Raw genomic sequence first — 13,076 nt, 5'->3', positions numbered from 1 at the left:
CTTTAGAACCTTACATTGTCTTATTTTGAGTTCCTGTTAAATTGTGTATTACCAGTTCTGTGATCTTAGCCATCTTCCATCCCCATTTTTCTTCCCTGTAATCTTTATGAAGGCTAGTGTTCAGGATTGTTTGTTTGTTTGATTGTTTGTTTGTTTTAATTAAAATCCTGATTAAATTTACATAGAGTACCTAGCACTTGGGAGCTGTGAGGTCTGCGCCAGCCTGGTCTACATAGTGAGTTCCAGGACAGCTATAACCACATTAACCCTTCTCAAAAAGTTGAAAAAAGAAATAGAAAAGAACTCCTTCATTGTATTTTCTGTGAGTTCTGATGAATATGCTGAATCGTGAGGCAGTCTGAGACCGCTTGTCGCTGAGCTCGCCGCTTGTAGCTGTTTAGCCCTCATTCTTGTGCTGCCCCTCCCTCAAGAGCATGGTGTAAACACACAACAGTATGCAGTGCCCTGAGCCTGGTTCCTGTGCTTCAGTGTGCATCAGTACGTGCCTTGTGTCGGCGGCTAATTCCCCTGTGTGGATGTGTGTGCCAGCCTATCCCACATGCTGAAGGATGTTCGATTGCTCCCATGTTTTGGCAGTTACAAATAGAGTTGCTACAAACATTTGTTTACAGATTGTGTGTGAACATATATTTTCATTTCTTCTAAGGAAGTACATGATGGTCCAAATGTTTAGTATTATAGGTAAACCATTTTCCAAAATGACTTTTCCTTTCATCCATGTGTGAGTTTCGGTTTGAGCTTCATGCCAGCACGTGGTGGAGTTTTTGGCCCTCCTAACTGTGTGCAGTGCTGTTACATTATAGTACCCCAGTGACCATGCATGGTGCACATGTGGAGATCAGAGGACAACCTTGGTGTCAGTTTTCCTTCTACCTTATTTGAGACAGTTTCTTTTTGGCTGCTGCCTAGGAGAGGGTAGGTGGCCCAGGATTCTGTTGTCTCTGCCTCCCATCTTCCTGTAGGAGAGCTGAGGCTATAGATAGACTGCCATGCCCTCCTTACCTGAATTCTGGGAGTCCAGACTCAGGTCCTTAGACTTTCATGGCACATACTTTACCCACAGAGACATCTTCCCACTCCTTACATGTTTTTAGCCTGAGGTTTGTTATGTGCCTAGGAAGGCTGAAAAACCTCCGGGATAAGAGATGTGTGATGCCATGCCCAGTTTCTTGTTGTTTGTTTCCTCCGGGCCTCTAGGGCTTGAGCCTAGATCAGGACATCCCTTTACTGGGAACTGCCCTCCCAGCCCCTAGTTTCATGTGTTTAACTGCATAAAATGATGTATTTATGTTTTTGTCTAGTGTGTCTATATAAGTACTGCATGAATGGCTGTGATCTACATGGTGTTGGCACCAACAGAGACCAGAAGAGAACATTGGATCCCCAGAACTGAAGGTGTAGATGGTTGTGAGTTACAACATGGGTGCTGGGAACTAAACCCAGGTCCTCTGCAAGGGCAGGAAATGCTCTTAACTGATGAGCCGTCTCTCCAGCCTCTTTACTTAACTTTATATATATGAAGTGTAAGGCCCAGATACAATTCATTTGTTGCATATGGGTGTCCAGAGTCCAGTTTTCCCCCTGAAGTTTCTAAGAGGGACGATCCATTCTCCATTGATTTGTCATTGTTTCATTCCTGAATCTCACTTGCCCTGTGTACATGAGACTTCTTCAAGACACTAGAATGTCCCAACCTTTTCCAGTATACACTGTCTACTCATTCTGTCTTTTTGTTTTTTGAGACAGTGTGTTAGTTTGGGTTTTACTGCTGTGAACAGACACCATGATCAAGGCAACTCTTCTAAGGATGACATTTCATTGGGGCTGGCTTACAGGTTCAGAGGTTCAGTCCCTTATCATCAAGGTGGGAGCATGGCAGCATCCAGGCAGGCATGGTGCAGGAGGAGCTGAGAGTTCTACATCTTCATCCGAAGGCTGCTAGCAGAATACTGGCTTCCAGGCTAGGACACACTTCCTCCAACAAATAGTGCCACTCTCTGGGCCAAGCATATTCAAACCACCAGAGGGTCTCAGTGTGGCCTTAACTGCCATGAAATTTTCTATGTAGAACAAGTTGGCCTTGAAGTCTCTGAGATCTATCTGCCTCTGTTGGATTAAGGGCACATGCTTCATAGGGGACCCCAATACACACTGCCTCTACCATTGTAGCCACAGAGTAAGTCCTGTCAGGAAGCTTGGGTCCTCCGACCTTGTTCTTCATGGTTGCTTTGGCTGGCCTGTTTGTCAGTCTGTGTAGTCCCACTAGAAATTTCATGGAAGTTTTGTTGAATTTATAGGGATATTGTTTAAAATCGTCTTCTAATCCAAATATGGTCTTTTTTTTTACATTTTTTATATTACATTTTTGTTTTAATTTGGCTTGGAAGCTATCTTGCTATTAAATAGTTTCTCATTAAGAATTTTACGTATGGCTAGATTTATGCCTATCTTGTTTGTGTTGCTTTAAGTGCTAAACAAACAGGTCCAACTGTTTGTGGTTGGTAGAGACTCTTGTTTATCTGTTGACTTCATATGCGGAGTCACCAAGTCCAGTTTTTCTCAGCTCTGGGAATGTTAGGAGCTACTTAACAGTTTGCCTATTAGACAGACTAAACCTGGTGTATGATTTATTGATTTGTTTCATTTCTTTGATTAATCAAAAGGGTAGAGATCTTTTACATAGCCCTAGGAAGAGTAGGAGAGGACTGCTCTATTGTGAATTATATTTATGAATGTTTCTATTTTTCTTGGTCTTTTTGTGAGTTTTCTCCCAGTTTATTGTCTTTTTGTGTGTGTTGGTTTTGAGGACACTAAGGGTTTCATTTGTTTGCTCAGGTTTTTGTTTTTGGATGGCCAGAGCTTTGCTCTTTGGTTTCAGCCTTTACCGTTGTGCCTAGGAAGGCCTCCGCACCCTGTGGCCTCCTTGACTGGCTCATGTGCTCCGTTTGTTTATGTCGCATTTGTGCCTTACGTTATGTGTAAATGACCCTGACTTGACTGCATTAAATTCATCTGAGTTTTTATCACCAGGGTGATCTTACAGCCCATGTTAGGTCCCCTACATCCCTGTGCTGAAGGGCGCCCCGACATCCATGCTATAGTTGTGTGAGGGCTGGGAAGAATAAGCCAGAGAGATAGAGAACCCTTTCTTTTTTGAAATTGGGATAAAACAAAAGCACAGTGTTTCATTCAATAGTGGCTTATGCACATCTTCATCTCAAGGAGGTTGGGTGTACTTCTAAAATGCTTTGCTCTGTTTTATGACTGTGCTGCAACCTACTCCTGTAGTAGACGTTCAATTGTTTGTAACCGTTGGTGCTACAGTGACCCCTTTGCTTATACTAACCTGCAGGTCTCTTTAACGTGGGGAATAAGTTGCTGGTCAGCCTGGACTTACTTTTCGCAATCCGGAACCAGATTAAGCTGGGAGAAGACCCCAGAGTGTCTGTCGGCGTTGTGCTGAAGTCTGTGCAGGAGCAAACAGGTAAAGGTCTTGCCCTCTTTTCCAGTTCAGTCCTGAGCATTCTGGGGATTTTCAGTGGCATGCTATAGCCGAGTCATGTGGAGTAAGACTCTGGTGTTTTGAAAGTGAGCTATGTCTGACTTCCTAGTAAAATAGTCTTCCTTCAGGACTTTACAAATGCCACACTGACTTTCGAAAATGTTTTCATGCATACAGGGGCCTTTAGTAAGAAATCACAACTTAGAATCATGTCCTTTGGTCCTAGATAAACTTGGCTTTGTAGCCTGTTAGTCAGACTCGCTGTGAAGTACAGAGCTCCTAGATGTCTCCCAGTTCCAAGACTCCTGTGGAGACCACATCCTTTCCTACCTAGGAAGAATCTCCCATCTGCCATCCTTCTGCTTGGTCTTCACCTGTCCCATTTCTATAAGCTCCAGGCCTGTGCTTTGACTCAGGTGGGACAGATGAGACAGCCTCGTGGACTCAAGTCTGAGGCTTGGCTCTGCCACCTGGTGGCAGTGTGGTTTTGAGCAGTTGGTTCTATTTATCTAGTCATAAAAGAAGGCAGTTCTAGCTTAGCTCATGGTTTATAAAGAATTAAAATCATGTAAGAATTAGCTATGTAGTATATTCAAAGCCCTCAGTACCTACAGCTAGTACCTAGACAGTGTTAGTTCAAGGTAGCTGTCCTCCAATTAGAGTTGCCCATGGGATTGCCACCAGAACACTTGTAAATTGCTGACCTTGCTGGCTACTGGCTGGTCCTAGTGCTTTTAGGGTCTTTTTCTGTGACCTCTTGCTGTCCTTCCAGAGAAGACACTGACCTCAGAGGAGCTGAGCCAGCTGCAAGATCTGTTGTGCAATGGCTATTGGGCTTTTGAGTGCCTCACTGTTCGGGACTACAATGACATGATCTGTGGGATCTGCGGGGTGGCCCCCAAAGTGGAAATGGCTCAGAGGAATGAAGAGAATGTGCTGGCACTGAAGAGTGTGGAGGTAAGTCCCTCTCAGCCACTATAGCCACTTTCAAAACTGTCTGACTTGGACAACTTCCCTCAGGCTGCATGCTATACCAAGGATAGATGGCTCCAGGCGTGTCTAGGTGAGGCCAATGGCTTTTTCCTCCTACAGCCCAGTGTTTCATTTGAGAAACATCAGAAAGAAACACAGTTCGTGGTTTCTTTGTTTTGTTTCGTTTTGGGTTTTGGAGACCTGGTTTCTCTGTGTAACAGCCCTGGCTGTCCTGAAACTCACTTTGCATAGAAGGCTGCTCCTAAACTCACAGAGATCCACCTGCCTCTGCCTCCCTAGTGCTGAGATGGAAGGCATGTACTGCCACACCAGGCTCTGTTCTCCCTGTCTTTCCACTCCACACACACATACTTACTTGTGGTGCTGGAGATTGACTACAGAGCCTTAGGCATGCTAGGCAAGCATACTACCTGAAGAATTACACCCCTAGGCTTTGTTTCCTACACTAAGAATTGAACCAGAAACTGTGTGCGTTAAGCATGTGCTCTGTAGTTGAGTACACTCCTAGCCCTTATGTGTACTTCTTAGGCTTCTTAGAGAATAGTTTAAAAATGAACCCCAAACTTCTGTTCTCATAGAGTGCTGATTTGCTGCTTTGGGGAAGACAAGTAGGAAAGAGATTTATGTTCAGTCGTAACAGCAGGGTGGTGAGAAAGGGTCCCTCTGTATAGAGGGTAGTGTGGGATGGTAGCATTTGAATAGCGATACAGTGGCATTTGAATAGGATCCGAAAACCAGGTAGCTTTGGGGGAAGAGCAGTCTAGGCAGAAGAAGCTTCCAGAATAGACCCTGTGACAGTCTCACCACAATAAGGAAGGGAGGTGGCGGGTCATAATGATGCAAGGTGGATGAGGTTTGGGGGTGCAGGGTGCACCCTGTTTATATAGGGCAACATAGCTCTTTAAGGATGTGTAGAGAATGAAGTAGAGGTCAGTGAAGGTGCTAGACAAGCAGTGGGAGCCAGCCCTGGTTCTCAGAGTTTTCACTAGATGGTTCTGTAGGCTCCGGTAAGAGCCCAAGGTACAGAAACAGATAACTGTCTCCTGCCTGCAAAACAAAAGCAGGGACTGGAGAGGTGAGTCCACAGTTAGAAGACTTGCTGCTGCTCTTGCAGAGAGCCTGGGGTCATTTCCCAGGACCCACGCTAGGCAGCTCACAGTCACTATAACTGCAGCACTAAGGGCTCTGGTACCTGTTCTGGCCTCTGAGGCACCTCACACGCATCAGGGCACACACAGGAGTAAATACGTCTTTCCTTAAAATCAGACATTTTTAATGGAAGAAACTATAGCTGACTACACATGAAAATACAGATGCCTAAATCTTGAATAAAATAATAGTGCATCGGGTCTAGCAACAAATGCTGTAATAATAGCTACCCTGGCCAGATTTACTGTCTGGAAGCAGAGTTATTTAAACGTAAAAAATACATGTCAGTGTTTTTGCCAGTTAGATAGCTCAGTAGTTAAAAGCACTTGCTGTCAAGCTTGGTGAGCTGAGTTACATCCCGGGGATGGCACCAACATGGTAGAAGGAGGAAGCCAATTACCACAAGATCCCCTGATCTCTACATTCAGGGTGTGACTGCGTGTGCATGCGTGTGCGTGCGTGCGTGCGTGCGTGCGTGCATGCGTGTGTGTGTGTGTGTGTGTGTATCCTATGGTGGCTTTCCCTTGATTACAACAAGGGTATATGCTCCTTGTGCTGGTCACTAGATTGGACTTGGACTTAGAGTCACCATGGACATGAACCTCAGCATATCTGAAGGGGTTCCTAGGCAGATGTCCTGTGGTAGAAAACCCCCCTAGCCAGGCTGTGCATTCTGGGCAAGGGAAGCTGAGCACCAGCGGGCACCGCTTCCTCACTGCAGGTGCAGCTCCACCAGGCGCCTTAGGAAGGATTCTGCCACTAAGGCTCTCACCACATGAACTCTGCAACCATGGAATCGCGTAAGCCCTTCCTCCCTTAAGCTGCTTTGTCACAACAACAAGAAAAGTAACTAACGCACTGGTACCTTGGCGTGAAGTTTCTATCTCTCGGTCCACCATAGTAACTAGAGGGGTAGCCCATGAAGTGACAGGTACAGCTCTGGTGCATAGCTCTAGTGTGTTCGGCATGAACATGCAAACATATCAGAGTTTTGTCCTGGTTGGTTTATTTGTTCATTTTCCCGTCTTAGCCTTCTTAGAGCGGGCATAGCACTTACGTGCACATATTCTTATCATATGCTGATTTCTGTTCAAATGGGTGGAATGTATAGGGCTTGCTTCGTTGCTTCAACAAATACACGACAGCGACAGCAGCAGCCTGAGGGAGGAAGGGTTGCTTTTGGCTCACAGTTTGAGAGTATGCCTCATACAGACAGGGTGAAAAGTGGCCTGCCATTTACATCTCAGTGCTGGAGACTGACCCAGGACCATGTCTTTGCTGGGCTAGCGCTTCACTGCTGAGCAGTACCTGCCCTGCAGCTAGAGAGTCAGCCACGGGCTCTCATCAGAGCAGTGAGGCCAGAGCCACATTTGGAGGACCGTGGAAGGTGCCCAATTCACCCAGCAGCATATATTTTAAAACTGGAATGATACAGAGAGTAGTGCAGCCCTTACACAGGGATGGCATGCCAGTTCAAGCAGAAATAAACTGCTGGTAAGAAAAGTAGTACAGGATGGAACTCAGTGGTAGAATGCTTGTCTACTGTGTGAAGCCTTGTAGTTGGTGTCTACGACTGCAGAGAAAGGGTTAACATGAATAGTGGGTGCCTGTAAGAGTCAAGTCTTTGCTCCGTGAGGAGACCATAGAGTTCTCCTAAGCAGGCTTCTGTTATTCTTGGCGGCTTCATATAGAAACTGAGGCTTTGGTTTGAGAATTAAACCTGAGTCAACTTTCTTTTCCTTTCTTTAATTATGTGGAACTGCGTCTGGTGTAGGTGGGTGCAGGTGCCTTTGGAGGTCTGAGGCTTTGCAGTCTGGAGCTGGAGTGACAGGTGGTTGTGAATTACCTGGTGTTGGGAACCAAACACAGGGTGCTTTTAACCACAGGACCTGCTGTGAACAGAGCTGGAGAGGCAAGGAACTCGTTATTTGGTCTGGAAGAGTTCTGTAGTGTGAGAGGAAGAAAGGGTGGCTTGGGATTGAATTGTCAAATTCAGGGATATCTTGGCAATGTGGGGCTGTCAGGTTGTCTCCCAGAATCTTGATTTCCTGGTGTCATAAAGATCATACTGTATTGTTACTGATCTGAGATCATACACTTTGCCTATTTTTTATGTTTTCCTTTTTCTTTGCCTTTTTTATTTGACCATATTGAAGTTTACCTGGCCTGAATTCTTGGGCTCCAGTGAGGTGAACGTAGAGGACTTTTGGACCACAATGGAGACAGAAGTGATTGAGCAGGTTGCCTTCCCTGCGAGCATCCCCATCACCAAGTTTGATGCCTCTGTTATTGCTCCCTTCTTCCCACCGCTCATGAGAGGAGCCGTGGTTGTCAACACTGAGAAAGACAAAAACCTGGATGTGCAGCCAGTGCCTGGTAAGACCACTTGGAGGCTCTTTGGTGTTCAGAGAATGGCCAGTCAGGGCTGTGTCTAGTGTGGCTAGGCATGGTATTATACATCTTTAATCCCAGCACTCAGGAGACAGAGGCAGGTGGATCTCTGTGAGTTCAAGGCCTTCCAGCCAGGACTATATGTCTCCAAAAATGATAGAAAGAAATACTTTTTATATTATGACCCAAAATGATACCCACATGACATGTGTTATATCTGTAGTTAGAAACTTGCACAAATCAGTATTTTTTTCTAATTTTTCTATACAAAATATAATAACACCTCATGTTCTGTTTTAGTTTTTAAGTCTGGAAGCAAAGTATTATACTAATTTTGTCAGTGCTCTATGTGGTACGCTAGTTGTAAACATTGTTTAATGTTTAATGTTAGATACTTCAGCTACTTCACCTCTGAGCTCCGCCCCCTTTAAGCTAGGTCAGGAGCATCGTGTGTGGAGAACGTTCTTTAAGTGACAGCACCGGGCCTCAGTGATCACAGACACTTGCTGCTCTGCAGAGGAACTGAGTTCAGTGCCCAGCACCTACATGTTGGCTCAGAATCACTTTGTGACTCCAGTTCCAAGAGATCTGATGCCATTTTCTGACCCCCGTAGGCACCGGGCGTGTCACTGGTACATGTGCATATGTGCGTGCACTCACAGATAAATTTAAGTGTAAAGTAAAAGCTCCTGTTCCTCTTGTTGCTACAAGCATCTGAAACGTCTGAGCTCTTGGGTGACCTGTTGTAGGGTCTCGGCAATGACTGTCTGCGTTGATGAATATAGGTGTTTCAGGGGCATGGTCTAGTGGGAGCCTTCAGGCACCAGTGAAGCGTACACACATGCACACGCATGCACGCACACACGCACATGTGCTTCTGCTCCTTGCCTGCCACCCTGCATACCTCACCTCCCAGTTCTCAGCTCGAGTGTGAGGAACTAGCAGAGGTGCCGGGTTGCGGTCAGCAGAGCCTCATCAGCACTGTTCTGTGTTTCAGGCAATGGCAGTGCCTTGGTGAGACTGCTGCAGGAAGGCACCTGCAAGCTTGAGGAACTTGGCTCCTATGGGGGGGAGGAGCTACAGTTCCTTCTGGAGCAGTGCGACATCCCCTTTGGCCCAGAAGACTCAAGGGTGAGTGTTGGGAGTGGAGACTGGGGCTTTGGGAGCAGGCAGCTGGTCTGTTTGTGGTATAGGATATAAACCCCATATGATTGGATAGGGGTTCTGGAACTCAGGCTTGGGTTTTCAGTCATGGTTCTTCTTACCCTTTATGGCGATAAATCGCATTTTAAACTTGTTAACCCCATTTATAAAAATCAAAACAACTGAAGATTCACAAGGCTCTTATAAAAGACACCACACAGAGACTGCCTTTAGGCTCATAAAAATGACTTCTGTGAACATAGGCTGTATGCCGTGTATGTGTATAGATTTTATCCATACCTCACTTGCCTTCTCTACTATTGAAATGAAAATATGCTTCCTTCAAATTCAGATTTAAATGGTAACTCCACTTCAGATGTTTCTCTGACTTTAAAAAAAAAATAGGAAGGACAAGGCCTAGGTCTGGCAGCTTCCTTTGGAGCCTCCTGATGTTTACCTATACCTAGAGGAAGGGGCTGGTGGGGCTGTAAGGCCTAGCAGTTGCTCCCTTTGCTTTGGGTTTGGGGGGGGGTGTTTGATACGGGGTACCTTAGCCTGAGTTTTAATCTTTTTCTCTCCAGGATCAGCTCTGCTTCTCCTTATTGGCCCTCTATGAATCTGTACAGAATGGAGCCAGAGCTAGACCACCCCCAACTCATTTCACAGGGGGTAAAATCTACAAAGTGTGCCCCCATCAGGTAAGACAGTGGTGTGAGGGGAGCACTGGAAGACTGTTAGTGTTGAACTGCCCACAGAGAATCAGATTGATAACCTTTAGGACTGGGACTTGTATCACTGTGCAACCTGGGGAATCATTGCCATTTGTGGGTCTGGAGAGGAGGCCTGGGTCACTCAGTAATATGTATTAAACATCCTACTGCATGCTGGCCCCACATTGCCTAAGTGTACAGTGGTAAGTGGCAGAAAGGCTGTTTGTCCCTAGTTGACCTCATATTGTCATGGAGGAAAAAAGTTACCATAGCCTATGGTGCTAGCTCTAGAGGAACCAAAGAACTGAGGTAGAAGTGGTGGTGGACTGCTGTCTTTAGTTAGCCAGGGAAGGCCAAGCCTGGGACAAAGAAAGGCCAGAGGAGGAGTGGCTTTGTGTGTGTGTGTGTGTGTGTGTGTGTGTGTGTCTGTGTCTGTGTGTCTGTGTGTCTGTGTCTGTGTGTCTGTGTCTGTGTGTCTGTGTCTGTGTGTAAGGAGAGAACAGCCGTGTTTGTGTGTCTGTCTGTGTATATGTGTGTATAGAAAACAGCTGCGTTTGTCTCTGTGTGTGTGTCTCTGTGTGTGTGACAACCTGGGTTAATCCCAGAATCCACTGTGGAAGGAGAGAACAGCCGTGCGTGTGCATGCATGCGTGTGCATGCATGCGTGTGTTGCACATGTATAAGCCTACATGTACCCGCCTATATGCACAGTAATAATCAGATCTTTTATAAAAGGAAAAGAGGGATGAAATGTCATAGTGCCCTGGCTTCCATCACCAGGCTGATCTTGAAGGAAGTGAATGAGGGCCTGTTCCAGCTGCCTGCATGCTAGTTCCTTAACTCTAAATGATTCCATCCATCTCTCACAGGTAGTCTGTGGTTCCAAGTATCTTGTTCGAGGTGAAAGTGCCCGTGACCATGTGGATCTGCTTGCTTCTTCCCGCCACTGGCCACCTGTCTATGTGGTAGATATGGCCACACCAGTGGCCCTATGTGCTGACCTCTGCTACCCAGAGCTGACTAGCCAGATGTGGGGGAAGAATCAAGGCTGTTTCTCTAACCCTACAGAGCCAGTTGTGGTAAGTCACCTCCTAAGAACTGAAATAAAGCCATGGAGATAAAAGAGGCTCTGCCCACACCTGATTATTAGGAGGACCTGCCTGGGGAACTGTCTCTAGCAACCTTCTAGTCAATTTATCCTGATGCCTCAGCATGGACTGCAGACACTGACTGACTGAACACAGTATGAGGCCATTTAGTGTGCTTTGGGGGTTCCAAACACAGGTGTTGTTTGTAAAGACAGGCTGCTTTCCAGAGAATCCAGAAAACTGCCAACTCTGGGAGTCATTGTACACACTGACCACCCTGAAGGGCACTGTTAATTTCTGAGTCTTAAATTCAACTGCGAGTGTGCTATAGGGCACGCCTATTGAGACGTAGATACAGTGGTCTTTGAAAACAGGAACTTTGCATCCAGAACTATGAGCTGGTAAACCTCTGGTTTTTATTTTTTAAGGTTTTTCTGGGGTTTGGCACTGATCTTTGACCCTGTCTTTTCATTAGAAAAGGAAAAGAAGACCTAGTGAGGGAACTTGACTTGGCTAGGGGTCACAAGACTGCTAAATGATGGAGTCCTTGTGTTTCTGTCTTGTCATTCTCTCTTACAAAGGAGCTTTTCTTCTCACTTGTAGAGTGTGTCCTGCCCTGAACTCTTGGACCAGCATTATTCTGTGGATGTGACAGAGGCTGAAAACTCTGTCCAGCATCCAGTCACTAAGACTGCCACACGTCGAATTATCCAGGCAAACACAAAGCCTGATCCCAGTGACCCCAGTGCTGGCCACCGTTCCTTATCACTGTGCCCTGAGCTGGCACCTTATGCCTCTACCACGGACAGCAAACTCAGCAGTATCCGCCAGCGGCCCATCGCCTTTGACAATGCCACCCACTATTACCTCTACAACCGCCTCATGGACTTCCTCACCAGCCGAGAGATTGTCAACAGGCAAATCCATGACATTGTGCAGAGCTGCCAGCCTGGCGAGGTGGTCATTCGTGACACCCTCTATCGCCTTGGGGTCGCTCAGATCAAGACAGAGACCCAGGAGGATGGAGAGGAAGAGGAAGTACCCTCAGTGGTGGAATAAGCCAGGTTTTTATGTACAGGGCCTGCATCATCTCTCTCAAGCCATAATATGGCCCTTGCCCAAGGCAGTCCTTTGAGAGGACCTGCAGTCCTCTGTAGGGAGGGCCTCTGACTGCTGGAACTGACCAAAGAGCTTCCATTTCATGAGCACAGTGGGGCCCTCAACCTCTAAGGCTCAGGAGAGGTGCTGGGAAACCTCTACTTGACCTGAGAGAGCACGTGGGTTGGGGAGCATGATATTTTTAAGGATCAGATGCTGATGGAAAGGCCGGGGCCTGGTTGTCCAGACCCACCACCACCTGGGGTCCTGCACCGGGTGGGGCAGCCATTGAGCTAAGCTGGTGGGGAGGAGCTTTGGCTCCTGTCCTATGAGCTTCCTAGCTTGCCTTTTGACTAGGGGCCTTGCCGGCTTATTCACTCTTGTGGTCCCTTTGGGCCCTTCATTTTCCCTAAAGGAGGGGTGCATTCTCTTTTCCTCCAGCTCTCCCTGTTCCCCCACCTTGGGGCAGCTGAGGAGGACAGTCAGTTACAGCTCCCTCCAGGCTCTCCTCTGCCCTGGGTTTGGGGGAAGAGAATCCTTCCTCCTTTCTCTGGCCACTGCTACTGTACCCTACATCCTCTGGGTCCTCAGACCCTCACCACAGAGGGGATGTGGCCCGTGGTTGTGACATAGCTGACAAGCAGTAGGAAAACTCCCTTCTGTGAAGGGGAAGCAGATAGGGCCGTAAACAAACAGCAACACGGGCTCAGGTGCCCATGGTTTGCTTAGGGCCCAGGTTTGGCCAAGTGCTATTTAATTTATTGAGAGGGTGGGATAGGTGGCTTTCCCTCTCGTTCTTCCCCCAACAAGAATAAAGTTTATTAAATTATCTGGTTTTGATGAAGCAAGAGCCAGTTCATTGCTCACTGTGTCCCTGAGCTCTGGAAGCATGTACTTGGTCACTTCTCAGGAGGGAGAGAGAGATGGGAAGAGGTCCTAGGGAACTTGAAGGCACCTGTGTGCTGCAAAGAACCAGACACT

General features: G+C 46.8%; 1 protein-coding gene across 2 annotated transcripts in view; it reads left to right on the top strand.

Annotated features, from left to right (window-relative positions):
* The window catches only part of Hmgxb3 (HMG-box containing 3), a 47,477-nt gene extending 34,538 nt beyond the window's left edge, over nt 1–12,939 (top strand). For both annotated transcript variants that reach the window (XM_087593121.1, NM_001427262.1), the window contains 7 exon segments: nt 3,374–3,505; nt 4,296–4,480; nt 7,822–8,041; nt 9,054–9,187; nt 9,781–9,897; nt 10,779–10,988; nt 11,601–12,939. In XM_087593121.1, coding sequence (XP_087449247.1) covers nt 3,374–3,505; nt 4,296–4,480; nt 7,822–8,041; nt 9,054–9,187; nt 9,781–9,897; nt 10,779–10,988; nt 11,601–12,056 — 1,454 coding nt within the window. In that variant the 3' untranslated portion in view covers nt 12,057–12,939.
* The last annotated feature ends 137 nt before the right edge of the window (nt 12,940–13,076 follow it).

This window comes from Rattus norvegicus, chromosome 18 (assembly GCF_021556685.1).
Source record: "Rattus norvegicus strain SHRSP/BbbUtx chromosome 18, alternate assembly SHRSP_T2T, whole genome shotgun sequence".
Taxonomy (NCBI): domain Eukaryota; kingdom Metazoa; phylum Chordata; class Mammalia; order Rodentia; family Muridae; genus Rattus; species Rattus norvegicus.
The sequence above is the reverse complement of the archived record's forward strand: the minus strand, read 5'-3'. Positions and strand labels throughout refer to the sequence as shown.